Here is a 21,456-nt window from a genome sequence, read left to right on the forward strand (position 1 = left end):
AAAGTGCCAGCTGGGTAGCTGCAAAATAGATGTTCAGATACCACTTACTAGTAAAAGCAGACTTTAAGGCAAAATTTCATCAAAATGACCTATAGCTAAATTTATTTTGAGGTAAATTTTTTTTAATAATTTCAGTGACTTATGGGAGGGCATTTTCAGTAGAGTTGCCACCTTTTAAGTTTGCCGTACTCTGGGCAGGAGGTGGATGACATTGTTGCTAGACTGTGATGTGGTGATTGGCTGATTGCCGCATCAATCAAGGAAAGTCCTGTCCGCATTTCCTAATTTGGAAGACCGAGCATGCAGCTTCGACCCTCACAACCTTTGCAAAATTCGAGCTGTCCAGGTAAAACTGGACAGATTGCAATCCTACTTCTAAGTAAGCATATCAGTGTTTGCAGTTGACCTAAAACTATGCAACCCACTTAATTTCCTGGATGTGGATGCAGCAGGCCCTTGATCTGATCCTCCATGCAACATCACAAGATTTTTAAGATCCTATAAAATCCGATCTCCATAGGCTGTAATGTAAAGTCAGATCAGAAAAAAACAGATTGTTTTATTCCTGTGTCTACACATGATAGTCAATGTAAATACAATGTGAAAAAAAGTCGCTCCAACTGTATGTATGTATGTATATCTTTATTTATAAAGTGCTACTTATGTACGCAGCGCTGTACAGTAGAAAACATTAATACAAACAGGGTGTTAAGATAATAGATAAATACAAAGTATAATAATAAATACAGATAAATACAGCAGCAATAAGTTAAGGGTCGAGGACACAAGAGGAAGGAGGTCCCTGCCCCGTAGAGCTTACAATCTATATGGGAGGGTAACTAACAGACACAAATAGGCAAATATAAGTGCTGTAGGACACAGTGGGTGACACTACAATATAAGTGCCTGTTCCCAGATCAGGTGCTGGGCGAGTGCTCCAAAAGGTAGTCTTTAACCTTAGTTTTAAAAAGACTGGGGGAGGATTCTCTCCTGAGGAAATCAGGGAGGGCATTCCAAATGTAGGGGGCAGCCAGGCAGAAAGGTTTAAGACGGGAAACCGCAGTAGTAGTGGGGGGCGCAACCAAACGATTGCTCTGCGAGGAACGAAGGAGTCGGCCGGGAACATACGGAGACACAAGGGAAGAGATGTAGTGAGGGGCAGAGGAATGGAGGGCTTTAAAGGTTAGGAGAAGAAGTTTGTAGGATATTCTTTGTTTGATAGGAAGCCACGATCAGGACTTTAGCAGGGGAAGGGCCTGAACTCTCCTGGATGAGAGGAGGAGAATTCTGGCAGCAGTGTTTAATATAGACTGTAGGGGGGAAAGATGGGAGTTAGGGAGGCCGGTTAATAGAAGGTTGCAGTAATCCAGTCGTGACAGGATGAGAGCATGCATGAGCAGCTTAGCTGTTACAGTAGAAAGAAAGGGACGGATTTTGGCAATACTGTGTAAGAAAAAGTGACCGGTTTTGACAGTGGTTAGAAAACAAGAGACTGGAGTCAAAGATCACCCCCAAACAATGCGCCGAATCGACGGGGTTGATGAGGGTGCCATCAATAGAGATAGAAAAGGGGGGGGTAGGACCAGGCTTAGGCAGAAAAATCATTAGTTCAGTTTTTGTTAGGTTGAGTTTGAGGTGGCGATGGTTCATCCAGTTAGAGATGGCCAGGAGGCAGTTAGAGATTTGAGTCTCAGTTTCAGCTGTTAATGAAGGGGTCGACAGATAAATTTGGATATCATCAGCATACAGATGGTATTTGAAGCCAAATGAACGGATGAGATCTCCCAAAGACAGCGTGTAGAGGGAGAACAACAATGGCCCAAGTACAGAGCCTTGAGGTACCCCCACATTAAGAGGAACTGGAGATGAGGTTTTATTAGCATAGGAGACAGTGAATGAACGGTTAGAGAGATAAGAAGAGATCCAGGATGCAGCCTGACTGCGGAGACCAATCGAATGCAGAATTTGCATCAGGAGGGAGTGGTCAACCGTATCAAACGCAGCCGATAGATCTAGGAGGATTAGTACGGAAAAGTGACCTTTGGCTTTGGCAACCTGAAGATCGTTTGTAACTCTGCACAACGCTGTCTCAGTAGAGTGCGCAGGCCGAAAACCAGATTGCAGAGGGTCTAGTAAATTATGGTCATTGAGAAAGTTAGTGATACGGGAGAAGACAATACACTCTAAGATTTTGGAGGCAAGCGGTAGAAGAGAGACAGGGCGGTAGTTAGAGAGACAGGACTGGTCCAGCGTGGCCTTTTTTAGGATGGGCTTGACACAGGCCTGTTTGAAGGAAGAGGGGAAGCTTCCAGAGGTCAGAGAAGAGTTAAAGATGTGAGTAAGAGCCGGAGTAAGTTCAGGAATGCAGTGTTTGAGCAGAGAGGAAGGCATAGGGTCAAGAGAGCAAGTGGTGAGGGGAACAGATAAAAGAAGCCGGGAGACCTCGAAGACAGTTACGGGACCAAAAGAATTAAGACATGCAGAGGGGGGCTGAGGAAGGAGGAGCTGGTCTGTATTAGTAGAGGGGGGAATCTGATTGCGGATGGACTCCACTTTGTTCATGAAGAACTCAGCAAAGTCCTGGGGAGAGTGCATAGGGTGAGGTAATGGAGTCTGCGAGGGACGCAGAAGGGTATTGAAAATAGAAAACAGGCGTCGCGGGTTGGATTTATTGTGGTTTATGAGGGTGTTATAGTATTCCTGTTTAGCCTTCAACAGGGCAGAATTGAGGCAGGCCAATAGGAATTTATAATGTATAAAGTCTGCTTGCGTACGGGATTTCCTCCACATACGTTCCGCAGACCTCATCCAGGAGCGTAAGAATTTGGTGTGCACATTCAGCCACGGGCGTGGGTTTTGAGCCCGAGTACGCTTAGGCTGATGGGGTGCAAATAGGTCAATGGTGGAGGCAAGTATACTGTTGTACTTGTTAACCAGGGTATCAGGGTCCGACATCTCATCAAAGGAGGAGAGACTGGACCTGAAAGAGGAAGCTAAGGCCGGGAGATCCACGTTGCGTGTATTTCTAATTAATACAGTGGGGGAAGGAGAGTGAGAGATATAAAATGAAACCAGGTGATGGTCAGAGAAGGGGAAGGGGACACTGTTAAAATCGGACAGGGACAGCTTTTTAGTAAAGACTAAATCCAGAAAGTGGCCATCCTTATGAGTCGGAGCATTTGTCCACTGCTGGAGTTCAAAGGAGGAGGTTAGGCGGAGAAAACGTGATGGCCAGGGTTGCGAGGGATCATCAATGTGGGAGTTGAAGTCCCCAAGGATGATTGCAGGGCCGTCAGTGGAGAGGAAGAAGGAGAGCCAGGTTTCAAAATCAGAGAGGAAGGTAGCAGGGGAGGAGGCTGATGGGGGTCTGTAAATGACAGCCACCCGTACAGAGAGAGGATGGAAGATCTGAAGTGCGTGCACCTCAAATGGGTTAAAAGAAAAAGCTGGGGGAATAGGTGCAAACCGACAGCGGGAGGAGAGGAGAACTCCAACTCCCCCACCGCGTCCAGTGGTCCGGGGTGTGTGTGAGAAAGACAGACCGCCATGAGAGAGCACAGCTTCAGTGGCGGTGTCATCCTGTAAGAGCCAGGTTTCTGTTAGAGCGAGGAGATGAAATGATTTAGAACAGAACAGATCGTGGATTAGTGTAGCTTTGTTAGTCAAGGAACGGACATTAAGAAGGGCACAGGAAAACGGAAGGCAGGAGGAGGGAAGAGTGGGAACCTAAATAAGGTTAGAAATAGCAGAGCGATAGGTTTTAGGATATAAGTAGGTATGGGGCAGGGCCCGGGGTTTGGGGAGACATCCCCTGCAGCCAGCAATAGTAGGAAGAGTAGTGAGAAGACGTGAGCAGAGGATTTGAAATGATTGCGCCTCCGCATACGGACAGTAACCGGGGGACAGAGGTGACGTAGGTAGTTATAGAGGGTAAAGGAGCCGGAGTATGTAGATGGGAGCAGGGAGGAGGATATGTGGATGGAGTATGGACAGGCAGAAGGAGGGTTAAAGGAAGAGACTACCTTAGGGAGCAACATGCATACAGTGAACAGGAATGAAGTGAGTGTAGTCATTTTTAGGCGAAGTCCCAGATGGAGTATGTTCACTGCTGTTCCAACTCTGTCTAACTCATTAAAGTATACTTAAATTTGCTATACTTTAACTTGCTATACTGCCAAGCTGCTCCCCCCCAGCCAAGCTGCTCCCAGAGTGATCTCAAGGAAATAGATCAAAAGAGTCACATGGTTCTGAGAGGAGGGCCCAATTGGCTAGAGTAGACAGCTAACACACCCAGATTCACACCTATTGCCTGTTATCAGATAATGATTTACCCTTACACAGAGCCAGGAAATGCTATTACACTGGGGGGTATGATAATGAGTGTCACTGATCAAAGCCAAGCAGGAAAAGCAGATATAGAAAATGCAAAAAATCAGCAAATGTGGCAGGAGACATACATTGAAATGAAATTGCAGGGTAGAGGGGTGCAAAAATCAGCAAATGTGGCAAAACTGGATGCGACAATATTACTTCAGATGCAGCATGCTGCATTCACATCCAGTGGTCGCGTTGCATCGGATGGAAATAATTACATGTAGTTTAAATATCTGAATTTTGTATCACTCGCGTACGTTTTGTCAATCCAATGCTATCCATGAAAAGTGATTGTGGATCTGATCTCCATAGGCTGTAATGTAAAGTCGGATCAGATAAAGTCAGATGGAGTGTTTTGTTCCTGCGTCTATACGTGATAGTTAATGTATTTCAATGTGAGAAAAAGTTGTTCCAACAGTATGTGACAATATCACGTTGGACGCAGCATGCTGCATTCACATCCACCGTTCACGTTGCATCGGATTAAATAAATTACAAGTAGTTTACACATCTGAATTTTGTATAAATCACGCCCCTTTTGTTGATCCAATGCCATCTGTTAAAAGTGATTGGGGAGTTTAGCCCTAAATGGAAATATTAAGCAAATCCCTAATAGGCCTTGGGCTACTTAGGGATAGTAAATTTGTCTGCAGCAAGCAATGCCAGTCAGTAGCTGCACTGGCACACAAGGTTTTAAAATATATTAAAAGGGGTATAGATTCATGGGAGGAAAGAGACATTTTACCCCTTGACAAAGTATTGCTAAGGCCCCCATCTAGAATGTGTAGTGCAGTTTTAATCTCCAGTGCTGAGTATATTATTAAATTAGAGAGACCCCAAAGAATGGCAAGTAATAAGGTGGTAAAGGGTATGAAAAGTCTGGTTTTTTTTGAAGAACTACTGGAAAAATTAGCATTGGTTGCACTGTAAAAGAAACACTTAAATGAACAGTAACATAATATCATAATGTCGGTAATATGTATCATACAGAAATTGTAGCATTCTAAGTAATTTTTAAACATAATAATATTACCATTCATAACCTGTTTCCCCGAAAATAAGACACTGTCTTATATTTTTTTAAGCTCCAAAATATGCACTAGGTCTTATTTTCAGGGGATGTCTTATTTTTCCATGAAGAAGAATACAGTACAGATTTATCGCCCAGCCCTAGGTGGGTGTCTTATTTTCGGGGGGTGCCTTATTTTCCGAGGGGGGTGAAAAATCAGGGGGGGGTGCCTTACTTTCAGAAGATGTCCTATTTTCGGGGAAACAGGGTATATAGGGCAAAGCGAAAAAAAAAAGTGATAAGGCTTATTGCTTGACTTCTGATACAAACTTGGTTTCTTGCCTTCCTTAGTCTGACACTCTAAACTTGCAATGAGCAATGAGCACACCACCGTTTTAAGAAAAGTTCAGCACTGTTTCACTTCTCAGTTATCAAGCACATAACACCCCCAAAAGCATGGAGTAAGTCAGCTTAACAATGTGCACACATCAGTTGCTTACAAATCCAGGTGTTGCACCGCTTATCTTATATTAAAAGGGGTATAGATTCATGGGAGGAAAGGGACATTTTACCCCTTGACAAAGTATTGCTAAGGCCCCCATCTAGAATGTGTAGTGCAGTTGTGTAGTGCAGTTTTAATCTCCAGTGCTGAAACAGTATATTATTAAAGGAACAGTAACACTAAAAAATGAAAGAGCTTTAAAGTAATAAAAATATAATGCACTGGTAAAACTGGTGTTTGCGCTACAGTAACACTACTATAATTTATATAATAAGCTGCTGTGTAGCCACGGGGGCAGCCATTCAAGCTGGAAAAAAGGAGAAAAGGCACAGGTTACATAGCAGATAACAGATAAGCTCTGTGGAATACAATAGTGTTTTATCTGTTATCTGCTACGTGCCTGTGCCTTTTCTCCTTTGAATGGCTGCCCCCATGGCTACACAGCAGCTTTATTTATATAAATTATAGTAGACTTTCTGAAGTAAACACACAACTTTTACCAGTGCAGGGCAGCAGCACATTATATTTTAGTTACTTTTATACACTTTCATTTTTTGGTGTTACTGTTCCTTTAAATTAGAGAGACCCCAAAGAATGATATCAGGTGCATAGAGCTTCCCAAGTGCATCACTAATTTGAATTATGCGTGTATTAGTCATGCAACTTTACTCACAAACCATAGAATTTTGCCCCAAAAGCCTCTCATGGTGTTAGGGGGACCTACAGGCAGTGGTCATTCTTCAGTGCTTGTTAGTTCATGCTGACAAAATATATGCGGCCAGCGATGGATTTCTTTTTCCAAAATGCCTCCATGATGCCAATGCTTGTTTCACCCCTTGGTGGGCTTCTTCCGGGCACTATACAAATAAAAGCATTTTTATGGTGGAACTTTTTTTGTAGGGGTCCCAGGCCCCTAAAGTTACGCCGATGGATTATAGCAGTATACAAGTCAGCATATTTTATAGGTAGATGATTTAGCAAACCTAAATTAAAGATGAAATTGTATTCATTCATCCAGATGAAAATATATAATTTTCTGGGATAAACCTTCTGTTAGTGGAATTTTTGGCCTTGAAACCTAAAGTATGTGGCTTTCTGGAGCAGTGCTGGTAGTGTACTGCTGGGAGTTTTTGACCTATACAAGTGAGAAATCGCCATAAAACTATATATATTTGGTATTGGCCCGTTCAGGAGACATCAGACTTTACAAATCTGTTGTATTTTCGTGCATAAAATAATTTTTGTTTCTGGTATATGTGTTTATATTATGGAAATATGATTGTTGTTTTCATTTTTTAGACATTTAGAAGCCTATATCTTGTTACAGAATTGGAATTACGCAAAAATTTTACCATATTTTGAAAGTTTAGGTTGTCCTGAAAAAACTATATTGTTTTCCTAGGTAAACTAACAGTGCAGAATGTTCAAAAACTGTCTGGCAAGTTCCGCTTTAACCAAAACAGCTGGCAGTAAAAGGGTTAAAGGAAAGCTGTTGTGGGAAAACATGTTTTTTTCAAAAATGCATTGGTTAATAGAGCTTCCCAATTTACATATTGGCATCAAGTATCTGCCTGTGGGGACAGCTTGCAATTCTTTGAATTGAATTCTGTAGTTTATTAGAATTGGCACTCCTTTAGTTTTATTGCTTGCATAAGTAATATGGAAGGCTTTGTTATAGAAAGTAGGAGGAACTTTTTTTTGTAAAGTAAGTTTCTTGGCAAAATAAGTCATCTACATTTGCCTTGTGTGCATCATCGAGCACCTGATTGTATTTATTTGGAGAGTTGAGTCCTCTCACATTTATAATAGAAATGGGTCACTTCTGTTCACTAATTGCATGCTCTATCCTCAGCTTTCCATTGTACAACCGTTTGACCTTCAGTGTTCTAAACCATGTACTTAAAAGCAAACAACATTCAACAATAAACTTTTCAATAACTAACATCTTATGGCGTGCAGTTGCAAATGCATAGAGTGTAATGCAGAAGCAGTTGGTATAAAACAGGATGCCCCTGGTTTTAGTGTGGTTCGCAATTTGAACCGTTGTTGATTAAAGTTCTACTTTGTTTGAGCACTGTAATGGTTAAGCTAAGCTGAGGAGAGGAGCAGAGAACTTAAAATGAGTTTCTGTGGGAACCAGCAATGCCATCTCTACATTGGCTGCTAGAATGGAGGGTTTGTTTAGCAATCTGAGCTGAGAAAAAGTGAGCATGCCCGGGAGCAAACTGTCAAAGCAAACTTCTGAGGTAGGGGCGCTAGTGGGTTACAGGAGGAAAAGGAAATCTAAGTGATTAAGGGGATGCTGCAGCCTTCGTATTAACCTCTGGACAACCTGAGTGGCAGGTATTAAAATATTATTTAAAGAGGCTGTTTACAGATTACATTTTTGTGTGTAGGGTTTACATGGCCTTTAACAAAAACAGAGCAAAGCTGCTGTTTACATTTTGTTCTGCAGTGTGCAGTAGCCAGCCGAATTAACATCTACATTGCATACCTTTACTTAAGACACTTAAAAGGTTTTGTTTCTCCTCTGTGTAGTTATATTTAGTGATGAGCAAATCTGTCCTGTTTCGCCTCAGTGAAAAATTTCCAAAATATGACTTTTGTTCGTGTGAGCAACTTTTGAAGCCCAATTTGAAGTGACTGTGCCCATTTTGATGTGACCGCGCCCAGTTTCACATTACCATGTCTCTTTTAACTTGACCGCATCCATTTAGATGCAATCGTGCCTATTTTGACACGACCACAACTTTTTTTTAAGCATGTTCTGTTTCGCATGCTGAAAATGTGGAATTTTGCTGTGAAACCATGCCTGGCAAAAAAAATATTCGCTCATCACCTGTTGAGTCCATTTATTTCAATATATGTGATGTACCGGGGATGTCAGTACCCATTGCTTTTTACTGTATAATGCACTTGTTGCATCAAAGCTTTTCCCGTGTAATGTATTTGGAGTCTCCTTTTGATTTTATATTGTTTTGGGTGCAGGATCTACTTATTTCATTGTATTATATTATGGTGATAATATTGCCCATTTATCTTACACTATGATGTGCTGGACATTATAGTAATTGACATTAATGCTGCCATAACATCCTACTTATCAACAGTAGATCTTAACTCATGTGGCACTGTGACATCTTTTTCAGCCCTTACCCATGCTGTTAGTGACAATTCCCACCATACATTAAAAACCATTAAAAATGATTCTCGGAAATTTGAGAAAAATATAATGTAACACAACTCTAAGCCTTGACTCTTAACCCAGAGTAGCAGTAGCAGATAATCGTACAAATGCTAGATGGGGTGTTGTATGCTGCCATAGATGTGTAATTTATTTTGAGCCTGTGCTGGGCTGCCTGGCCCTCGGTGTACATGAAATGCTAGGGACTATTTTAAATCTCAGTTCACACATGGCAAGCACCCACCATTTTTAAATATATGATATTCATATACTTAAAGGACAATGAAAGGTTAATATAAATTAAAAGTAAGTCTAAAGGCATTCTTTTTAAGTACTTACTGCATATCTAAATTCCCAGATCCCTGCTTGCTTCTCTGAAACACATGTGCAGTATGAAGCAAGGAGGAAAAGGAAGGGAGAATAGCTTTTTAGAGATGGCTGCCTGTTCTAGAAAATGTGAAGTGGGACTGAGTAAATATTTGATTAGGTGAGCCAAAAGTGTGGCGTTTTTACTAAACAATAGGAGGACTATTGGGCAGTATGCTTTTTAAATTTTTAAGGGTATTGCTAGCAAGGCTGGGATGTAGGGCAAGATAAATATCTCATGTTTAATCTATGCAATTTGTGGGTCATCTTTATAGTGATGTAGCTATAGCTTACATATGCTTCTTTCTTGACATATATCTTTTAGAAATTTATACATATGTTCATTTGCTTGTCAGTGATAGATCAACCAGCAAAAAACACCTACTTTGGCTCAATGTTTTAATTTAGCTTTCTCCTTGTAAATCCTTCAATTGTGAATTTAATAATTTTTTAGTCATTTTGCATAATGGCATGTATAAATACAAAATAATAGAGAGCTTGATAAAATATCACCTTTAATAATTAAAGCACAATACTTGTGTCCAGAGACGCTTGCAAATCTTAGCTGCCTGGTCATTTTTTTTTTTTTTCCTTTGGTATATTTGGCATCCTTATGTATAATTCTGTATAGTTACACCACAGCTTTTTTTTTTTTTTTTTAACATAATTTTTGATCACTCCAGGTGAAATTTGTGGATTTAAGATTCATGACCAGGATGTCCCTTTTGAGGCATTGGTCGTTGACAGATCTACTGGGGAAGGTCTAATTCGTTCTACCAAGCAGCTGGACTGTGAGATACAGAAGGACTACACCTTCTCGATTCAAGCTTATGACTGTGGCAAAGGACCTGATAGCTCCTCTGTAAAGAAATCTCACAAGTAAGTGTCATAAATGGAACCAAAATCTGGGTTTTGAGCAAGGAGAGAAAACATTTAAGGAAATTAGATGATTGCTGTCGCATAACATATTCAGGCTGCTTGCCATTGAAGTTAATAGTAACCAACTGACACCACTGATATGTTGCCACACCTGTCTGTGCCATCCTGTCAACGTGACACACAATGTAAGTGTGGTGTTTTTCAGAAAAGAAGTGCAATAGTTGATTTTTATTCAGCTTTAGTGCCATATATTATAGTGGTATATATAGTGGTATATTAAATGCAATATTTTTACTTTTTCTGTCAAAGTGTTGTCAAATTCTGTCAAATGTTGTGGTCTGGGGTGCCTGACTAAATGTAGAGTACCAAAAAGGAGCTTTAGAAAGCCAGTGTCTTCATGTCTTCTATATATTGATAATGGATGAGTGCAGAGGATCTCTTGTTTCTGTTTTTATGAATTTTGTGTTGCACCCCCACCTAATGATTTAAAATTTAATGGTAAGCACAACTTTCCCTTTTTTGCTATTGAGCCTTAGAAGGCTTTGAAGCATGAAAGCTTGAGTACCTTTTATTTTGATATACAGCATACCTCCCAACCGTCCCACTTTCAGCGGGACAGTCCCGATATTTATAGCACTGCCCGCTGTCCCGGATTCATTGTTAGATGTCCCGCTTCTCAGCATTGCCGTTTAATTGTCTTTTATCAGGCAGAAGAGGCTGCTGTCTTTATTTATGTGCTGCAACAAGAGACCTTATACGCACACCCTTAACTCTCCTCAAAAAGTTTACGCTCGGTGCTCACTGCAGGGGGATCGGCACCCTCCCAAGGAATCCAAATAGAAAAAATGCAATGGCACTCAAGAGCTATAACTGGGACTAGCCCTTTAGATACTTTATTATGGAAGTGCAACGTTTCGGGGCAAAACAACCCCTTTGTCAAGTCATGCTTGACAAAGGGGTTGTTTTGCCCCGAAACGTTGCACTTCCATAATAAAGTATCTAAAGGGCTAGTCCCAGTTATAGCTCTTGAGTGCCATTGCATTTTTTCTATTTGGATTTCTTTTTTTATTTATGTGCTGGACAGTTTCACCTTTTCACCTCTAACACATATCTCTGACTCCTAGGAATCTCTGGCAGAGCACAGCATGCAGAATAGAAAACAGTGGTATTGCTGATCCAGTTCATAAAATATAGCAGACATTTAAAAGGGGCCCTTGTAAGTTTGTGAACCTTAGGCTGGCCTTGTTAATATGGCTAGAAATTCTAGTGGTACATTAATATTGTTTTGCTTTCAACTGATTAAGAATGGAAGGAAATAACATATTTATGTACCACTGGAATTGGCCCTATTTATAACTTTGGAAAATGCACAGAACTGTTGGCATGTCTGAAGTAGATATGCCCTTTATCAGTTTCATTTAGTAATTTTACTGGCATTTCTGGGTTTAATATGCACTTAATCAATTTATTGTAGTCATACTGGCACCTTTGAAGTTAATATGTCCTTTATTCTTTTTATTTAGTGATTATACTGGCACATCTGGGGCATAGTCACAAAACAGGCGTGGCCAAAATTTTTTTGCCACACTACCCGCGTCACATATTTTTGTCCCTCTTTCTCTTAATGAAATATTGGGAGGTATGTCTAGGGCCTGGAAGACTGATTTACCATTTATTGATATCAAGAAATCTTAAATAGTTAAATAGATAATGACACTACTCAGGTCTTAGCAGAATTGTGTTCTTCATCAAAATGTGCCTATATGTCCTTCAGATAATTTTCCTCAAATTGATTTATTTATATTTAAATTGGACAAAGGTTTTTTCAGCTTTAAGAACATGCCAGACTGTGATTGGTCCCTTGGCGCTTGTCAATCAGAGGTTGCAAGGTGCAGGCACGGATAAAAAGCTTAAAAGGTCATCCGATGCGAAGTCAACTTCAATGTTCACAGGAATTCAAGCACCCGTTGCCTTTTTGACCCAATTGCTATGGAGCAGTTTGCAGTTAAAATTCTACCTGAAGCATTCAAAAAATACAAAGGGGAGAAGGCTAGGCCTGTTATTAAAGATGTTTTGGGGTGAATAAGTTATTAACTTTTTTGTGTGTAACTGTTCCTTTAAATGCTTTCCTGACAGAATCTGGCAGTGTAGTTTAATGGTGTTATCTGCTCTTACCACATGACCACGCAAGGTCAGATTTCACAGATTTCTTAACACAGTGCGTAAAGCTGAAAATGAAAGAAAGCAGTAATGCTTTCTTTCATTTTCAGCTTTATGTTCATACAATAATGATCCTCTATTGCACTACATAACTTCTTTCCTGCACACCTCTGTGCTACTCTTTTTTTTTTATTGATACTTTTAATTCATTCCTCCTTATTTGATTATTTATATGTGTCCCTTGCCTGTCTACTTACTACTAAATTAATCTGTTAATCCGGATCCGGTCCCCCAAAGTAATTTACCTGGCCCCCACTGCGTACTAACCCTTGGCTACTACCTGTCTGCAGGCGCAGCAGGGAGTGGGGGAGCCAGAGGACACAGCAAGGAGCAGGGAAGCAGGGAGCCAGAGGACACAGCAAAAAGTGGGCCGTAGTTTGAGGACGCAGAGGGGGGCGTAGTTTGAGGACTACAGTCCGGCCCCCCAACAGTTTGAGGCACCATGAACCAGCCCCATGTTTAAAAAGTTTGAGTTTTCGAGGAAAAAACCTCAGCATGAATAAAGCAGTAGAACTCGCCCCTCCTATAGGATATAGTGTTCTTCTCCATATGAAGAAGTGGAGTGCTTTTTACTGCAATATATTTAACTAACTTGGTGGGTTTATGTCGGGATTTGTGATTAATGATTATAACATTTGGCCTGGCCCTCAGCTTCTCAGGTGCCACTAAGAATCCATGCCTGGCAAAAAATTTCACTCATCACTAGTTACTACATAAAAATCCAAAGACACTGTACAAAAGCCATTCTTGAGGCAATCTCAAAAATCGGAAATAGGCCAAGTACAAAACCAGGATAGTTACATAGTTACATAGGGTTGAAAAAAGACCTGTGTCCATCAAGTTCAACCCATCCAAGTAAACCCAGCACACCTAACCCACACCTACCAATCTATACACTCACATACATAAACTATAAATACAACCACTAGTACTAACTGTAGATATTAGTATCACAATAGCCTTGGATATTCTGATTGATCAAGAACTCATCCAGGCCCCTCTTAAAGGCATTAACAGAATCTGCCATTACCACATCACTAGGAAGGGCATTCCATAACCTCACTGCCCTCACCGTGAAAAACCACCTACGCTGCTTCAAATGGAAGCTCCTTTCCTCTAATCTAAAGGGGTGACCTCTGGTGCGTTGATTGTTTTTATGGGAAAAAAGAACATCCCCCAACTGCCTATAATCCCCTCTAATGTACTTGTACAGAGTAATCATGTCCCCTCGCAAGCGCCTCTTTTCCAGAGAAAACAACCCCAACCTCGACAGTCTCACCTCATAGTTTAAATCTTCCATCCCCTTTACCAGTTTAGTTGCACGTCTCTGCACTCTCTCCAGCTCATTAATATCCTTCTTAAGGACTGGAGCCCAAAACTGCACTGCATACTCAAGGTGAGGCCTTACCAGGGACCTATAAAGGGGCAAAATTATGTTCTCATCCCTTGAGTCAATGCCCTTTTTTATACAAGACAGCACTTTATTTGCTTTAGTAGCCACAGAATGACACTGCCTGGCATTAGACAACTTGTTATCAACAAAAACCCCTAGATCCTTCTCCATTAAGGATACCCCCAACACACTACCATTCAGTAGATAGTTTGCGTTTATATTATTTCTACCAAAGTGCATAACTTTGCACTTATCAACATTGAACCTCATTTTCCAGTTTGCTGCCCAGTTATCTAATTTTGTCAAATCGCTCTGCAAAGCGGCAGCATCCTGCATGGAACTTATAGTTTTGCACAATTTAGTGTCATCAGCAAAAATAGAAACAGTACTGTCTATGTCCACCTCCAGGTCATTAATAAACAAGTTAAACAGCAAAGGCCCAAGGACTGACCCCTGCGGTACTCCACTAACCACACTGGTCCAATTAGAAAATGTTCCATTTACAACCACTCTTTGTACTCTATCCTTCAGCCAGTTCTCTATCCAATTACAAATATTATGTTCTAGGCCAATATTCCTTAATTTGATCATTAACCTTCTGTGAGGTACTGTATCAAACGCTTTAGCAAAGTCCAAGTAGATGACATCAACTGCCATTCCAGCATCAAGGTTCCTACTCACCTCCTCATAAAAGGCAACTAAATTAGTCTGGCAAGATCTGTTACGCATAAAACCATGCTGGCACAAACTAATAGTATTGTGAACTGCAATGTATTCAAGTACCCTATCCCTTATTACCCCTTCCAAAAGTTTTCCTACTACTGATGTCAGACTAACAGGCCTATAGTTTTCAGGCTGAGAACGGGATCCCTTTTTAAATAACGGCACCACATTAGCAATCCGCCAGTTTCTTGGCACCATGCCAGACCTCAATGAATCCTGAAAAATTAAGTGAAGAGGTTTGGCAATCACAGCGCTCAGCTCATTTAATACCCTGGGATGAATCCCATCCGGCCCTGGACCTTTGTTTACCTTTACATGTTCAAGTCTCTTTTGAATTTCCTCCCGAGTGACCCACGCGTCAGTAGCTAAATTACTAGAACTGGGCATATTACAAGGGAAGCCTTCATTATCTGGCTCCTCAGATGTATATATATTTAACTAACTTGGTGGGTTTATGTCGGGATTTGTGATTAATGATTATAACATTTGGCCTGGCCCTCAGCTTCTCAGGTGCCACTAAGAATCCATGCCTGGCAAAAAATTTCACTCGTCACTAGTTACTACATAAAAATCCAAAGACACTGTACAAAAGCCATTCTTGAGGCAATCTCAAAAATCGGAAATAGGCCAAGTACAAAACCAGGATCTCAATATTAGGGACAGAACAAGAGTCCGAAACAATGTATAACAAAACAGGAACCTGGAAACAAAACACCCAAGCAATCTTGGGTCAAGTGTTGGAGAACTGCACATTAACCTTTATGTCCCTGGTTCAGATCCAGGCAGAATATCATACAACTTTTATAGTGTTTTTTTAAATGTAAATGATTTTCCTGCTGATCTGCAGGTTTTATAATGTAGTCAGTGTGTGAAATTACATTTTTCAATAAATCATAGCATAAGTGTAATAGATACTTATAGCTAAGATTCTCTAATTCAGAGAGTGTAAGAGTAATCTGAGGTCGTAATGTTAAAATCTCTAAAAGCATTAATCAAGTGATTAATAAAGTGAGATGAATCTGTGTGAGCTGTATGGAACCCACTAACTGTAATTTAAACTTTAGACAGGAATACTGATATATTAAAAAATAATGAACATTTATTTTGTAATAGTCTAATTTGAATTATTTGTTTATTACAGGGCATCAGTACACATACAAGTAAATGATGTGAACGAGTATGCACCAGTCTTCAAAGAAAAATCCTACAAAGTTACTGTCCGAGAAGGGAAAAAGTATGATAATATATTAAGGGTAGAAGCTGTAGATGCTGATTGCTCTCCGCAATTTAGTCAGATCTGCAGCTATGAGATTGTAACACCTGATGTGCCTTTCACCATTGATAAGGATGGTAAGAAGCTCTCATCTTTAACCCTTTCACTTCCAGCCATTTTGGTCAAAGCAGAACTACTGCCAGACAGTTTTTGAATATTTTGCACTGTTTTGCTTAAGGGGCCTTTCCTTGGGGGGACTTTTAGTTTTCAGGACAACCTAAGCTTTCTGGACAACCAGTGTGGCGGATATTGAAAGATTTCAAAGAGGCTGTTCACTGATTAAATTTTTGTGTGCAGGGTTTACATGTCCTTTAAGACACTTTTACAGTTTGGCAGTTGACACTTTAGAACTGTGTTCTTTCCGACACTTTTGTACCTTTTTTTTAAGGGTTTTGAGACCTATGTTTATAATTTAATAGGGGTGACACATTGGCAGAAGTTATTATTGTTACCGTATTTTTCGGACCATAAGACGCACTTTTTTTCCCCCAGAAGTGGGGGGAAAAAGTCCCTGCATCTTATGGTCCGAATATAGCCTACAGATATACTTTGAAAAAATGTTTTTACTTGCCCGTGTGGTCTCCGTGCAGGGCCCTCCTCTATTTACCGGCGCTTAGCTCTGGCGCTGTGCGCATGCACAATGACGCGCATGCCCATACGCATGCGCGTCATTGTGCATGTGCACAGTGCCAGAGCTAAGCGCCGGTAAATAGAGGAGGGCCCTGCACGGAGACCACACGGGCAAGTAAAAAACCTTTTCTTAAAGTATATCTGTAGGCTATATCAAACTAAGGCAGCCAGAGGGACAGAGGCGCTGTGGTGCGGCGCGGAAAACCATCCTGAGGCCTGAGCAGGTAGGCTGCTTTTACAGGAAATGGGGGCAATTCCTGATTGCTGCTGCTGGTACAGATGGGGGCAATATGTTGGGTGCTGCTGGTACAGGTGGGGGGCAATATGTTGGGTGCTGCTGGTACAGATGGGGGGGCAATATGTTGGGTGCTGCTGGTACGGGTTGGGTTTTAATGCACATAAAATATTTTAGGACACTATTTGTTTCAGAATCTTTTTTTCTTCATTTCCCTTCTCTAAAAACTGGTGCGTCTTATGGTCCGGTGCGTCTTATGGTCCGAAAAATACGGTAATTGAGCCAGGACCCATTGTATGTTTACAAAAATATATATTGTTTTTGATACTCTTCTAAACTACTTTGTATTAAATTTGATGTTGCGTGTAAGTTTATAAATGGTTTATTGAACAGCATACTTGTTGTTGATTTGTAGTGTCTAGCTTGTGTATTTAACAATACCCTCACCCACACTCTAATTTGGTTTTCCTACTTTGCTGAAACAAATCAGGTTTTATTAAGAACACCGAGAAATTGATTTATGAAAAGGAACATCAGTACAAACTTACTGTTACTGCCTATGACTGTGGAAAGAAAAGGGCAGCAGAAGACATACTGGTAAAAGTAAGCGTTAAACCAACATGCAAAGTCAGTTGGCAAGGTGAGCAATTTACTTTCTAAAGTTATTTGTTTTCTGTCATTTATCACTAATAAATTCTTCTTCCTATTATAAATTTTTTATTACATTTTTATCATACAGGATGGAATAAAAGAATAGAATATGAGCCTGGTTCTGGTTCTTTATCACTGTTCCCTGGGATGCACCTGGAAACTTGTGATGAACCCATTACCTCAATTACAGCACATGTACAATTGGAAACAAGTCATATTGGTAAAGGATGTGACAGGGATACATACTCTGAAAAGTCAATTCACAAACTTTGTGGTAAGTAGTATATTTTTGTTTTCATTTAAATTCACATATTACATTATTATTATAATCTATATTCAAAGAAATATTAAATGCTTATGGCTTATTAAGCATCCTCTGCTCTAAAATTGATTTTTTTTAAAGATCCTATCAAGTTCATTAGCTGTTCTTTTCTATTGTAACCTGTTTTTAGTAAATCTGTTGCTAAGATCTGTGGCTACCTCATGATATTTTGCTTCATCTAATTGTTACCCTAGAAATCGTTATCTTAAATATATTAAGCTGTAGTCTTTATATCTGTTCTTTTCAAGAAATGTGCACATAAATTAGCAAATAAAGGTGCAGCTGCTAAACCCATTGATGTTCCCTGAGATTGTCAGTAATATTTTACAATGCACTAAACCATGTAAAAAACTGTAAAATAGAAGGAAGTGCTTTTATTTTAATACTTTTGGGTTCAAATATGTCCATAACTGCTTGAAAACTGTGCTCTACCCAGACCTTATGCCAGCTTCCGGTTTAGACTCTTCAGTATATCAGCTCAGAGCCGCTGGCCCTCATAGACTTCAATGACAACCTCCTCACCTACGTAAAGTGAAGTGAATATTCATAGAGTGGGCGGGGCTTAGCGAGCTCACAGACAGTCCGTTCCTGCTCTACTCGCTCTTATTATGTCTCTTGAGCGTGTCAATACCAAATATGTATAGTTTTATGGAGATTTCTCAATTTTATAGGTCAAAAAGTCCCAGCAGTACAATATTAACTTTCCAAAGCACTGCTCCAGAAATCTACATAGATTTCAAGGCCAAATATTCCACTTAAAGTAGTTTAACCCTAGAAAACTATACATTTTTGGAACAAACAGATTCTGTTGAATCCAGAATGGGCACAACTGTCTTTTTTTCTTCAAATTACCAAGTTGCAATGCTTTGCTGAATTTGCTGAAAAAAAAAAGTTTTTGAAAAATTGTGACATTTTGAAAAATCATTTCAAAGCTTCAAATCTCCAGCTTCTTTTCTCCTACATATCATTAAGTACCAAGATAAAACACCATAATATGAATGCCAGAGGTCCAATAAACACCTTGGTACCCAATGTGCTTTGGTAGGGGCCACAAAACAAAAATACCCCCATGTGGTGCATCATTTCTGTCATTTCAGTTACTGCAAAATCAACACATTTACTGCATTTTATGTGGAATAAAGCCACAAAAAATGAGGTTTTACCTCAGAAAACCATACATTTTTGAAAAGTACACATTCCTCCGAATCTAAAATAAGTACCTGTGTCTTTCTACTTCAAAGTACCAAGCCGCAAAGCTTTCCTAAAATTGGCGATTTTGAGGAGATTTCCGAAAATCACCTCAAAGCTTTCATTTTGTGACATCTTACTGTATCTTACTCCTTACTGTACAGAAACACCAGAAAACCATATATTTTTGGAAAGTACCCATTCTGAAAAACCTAACATGGGTAAAGATACCTTTCTACACCAAAGTATCAATCTGCAAATTGTTCTTAACGTTAGCATTTTTTATGACATTCCTAAAAATCACCTAAAAAAGTTGCAATTTGCCACATTTATCTTGCACAGTTTCTTACATACAAACGTAAATCACCCCAAATATGAATGCCAAAGGTCTACTGCACAGTTTGATGCCCAATATGCGTAGATTTACTTGTGTGTGGTTATGTACAGACTCCAAATGAAAGTAATGCATGTGAATTTTCTAGCCTGCCAACTCAGTTTCGCAAACAGAGCCCCCTTTGTATAATGTGTCATAAGACCCCCTGTACAGAGACCCCCAGAAAACCATATATTTTTGGAAAGTACACATGGGTAAAGACGCCTTTCTATACTAAACTACCAAACAACAAAGCTTTCCTGAATTTGATGACATTTCTGAAAATCACCTAAAAATGTTGCAATTTGCCTTTTTTTTTTTTTATCTAACACAGGTGTTTACATACAATGGCAAATCACCCCAAATATTAACGCCACAGGTCTGCTCAACAGTTTTGATATCCAATATGCATAGGTATACCTAAGTATGAGTTTATGTATGGACCCCAAATGAAAGTAGTCCATATGAATATTTTAATCTGCCAACTCAGCGTCTGCAAACAGAGACCCCAACTGCATATTATGTGCCATAAGACTTCCTAACTATACAGAGACCCCCAGAAAAACATATATTTTTGAAAAGTACACATTCTGACAAATCCGAAACAGGTGAAGACGTCTTTATACACCAAACTACCAAATGGCAAAGCTACGCTAAAATAAATGCAACAAACAACAATGCAAGTGTAAAACTGCAATAAAATTTAAAAAATGAAATACAATTAGGCAAATCAATGAAATAGCAAAATTAATTATTTTACAGCGTGGTTGATGATCATAATACCTGCTCCAAAATCACACTGTGAAAAATATAGCTTTATGGGGAAAAACAAAAGACAAAATGATAAAATAGGGAACTAAACAAAAAAAGGAAAAAAATAAATATTTGTGCCTGTTTGTGTATACTTGTGTGTACATCTCTAAAAAGTGGGTAAATGTATGTATATGTGTATGTAAGTGAGTAAATATGTACAAAAGCAAAAAACAAAGTCAGAAAAGCAGGAAAAAAATACATTTACTAAAAGGTGTGTTTTATGTGTAAATGCATGAATGTGTGTGTATATAGGTAAAAAAAATAAAATAAAAAGGTCACTTACTGTTTTTGTGAGCGGTCCTTGTCTGTACTGAGGGTCCCAGGATCGCAGAGCCTTTGCAGCAGGAAGTGCGTGGGTGGGCTCAGAGGGGCTGGAGTAGGAAGCACTAACAGCAGACAGGAGTGTGACTGTGTCTAGGGTTAGATGTTGGGCCATGTGACAATCAAGTCGAAGGCCTGACTTGCCAGCCCTCTTGGCTCATTGCCTAGGGCAGGTGTGTCAAACTCAATTGCACAGGGGGCCAAAATCCAAAACACACTTTAGGTTGCGGGCCGAACAGGATAAACATTTATTGAACACACTAAAATTCTGTTGTCTTTGCTTCATCATAATACTTAACCGTTATTGATTAATCATTAAAATAGTTAATTATTTAAAATAGTCAAGTGAGTTCTAAATTAATTGATCAACGATAGAAGTTAAAAACACACGCAAACATACTCAATTTGGACCGTTGAATTCATTGTAATAACCGTTCACTCTCGGTTATATAGTTCATATAGTTCAATTAATTAAAGAGCATGATTTGGTAATGCCAGGTGTAGGTACCAATTTCATAAATATATACAAGTTATTTACAAGGACGATCGAGTCCGCAGCCAGATTATTAATGTTAGTTCAGAGGATATTCGTACTGCGCACACCATACTAGCTGCGGTAAATACTGTCAATACTGCAGCTAGTATGGTGTGCGAAGTCTAAATCCTAGCGACCCCATTTGCTGCCCACAGCTTGCTCGGCTCAGAAAGACTGCTGCTACCAATCTTTTAGCCGCCGGCTATCAGAAGCCAAGCGCGTACCTGCGGGAATGGTGTTGGTAAGAGCCGCTATCACACATCAGATACCAGTCACACTCGTAGGGTACGGCCGCAGAGGACCTCACTACTGGTCTCTGCACCCCCGCTCCCCTTAATTAACGCGGAAAGTGTCCGGCAAGGCAGCTGAAGCGCTGCATTATGGGATCTGTAGTTTATTGTGTGTTGCTTCATATTGCCGGGGCATTAAAAACAATAATAATAAAATGATCTTGAGGGCCGGATA

At 39.9% G+C, this 21,456-nt stretch overlaps 1 protein-coding gene across 1 annotated transcript in view; it reads left to right on the top strand.

Annotated features, from left to right (window-relative positions):
- The window catches only part of clstn1 (calsyntenin 1), a 144,586-nt gene that overhangs the window by 10,451 nt on the left and 112,679 nt on the right, over positions 1-21,456 (top strand). Inside the window, exons 3-6 of the mRNA XM_002940310.5 lie at positions 10,119-10,314; positions 15,792-16,000; positions 17,279-17,428; positions 17,528-17,713. Coding sequence (XP_002940356.2) covers positions 10,119-10,314; positions 15,792-16,000; positions 17,279-17,428; positions 17,528-17,713 — 741 coding nt within the window. The remainder of the gene's footprint in view (positions 1-10,118; positions 10,315-15,791; positions 16,001-17,278; positions 17,429-17,527; positions 17,714-21,456) is intronic.

The sequence above is a fragment of the Xenopus tropicalis genome, chromosome 7 (assembly GCF_000004195.4).
Source record: "Xenopus tropicalis strain Nigerian chromosome 7, UCB_Xtro_10.0, whole genome shotgun sequence".
Taxonomy (NCBI): Eukaryota; Metazoa; Chordata; class Amphibia; order Anura; family Pipidae; genus Xenopus; species Xenopus tropicalis.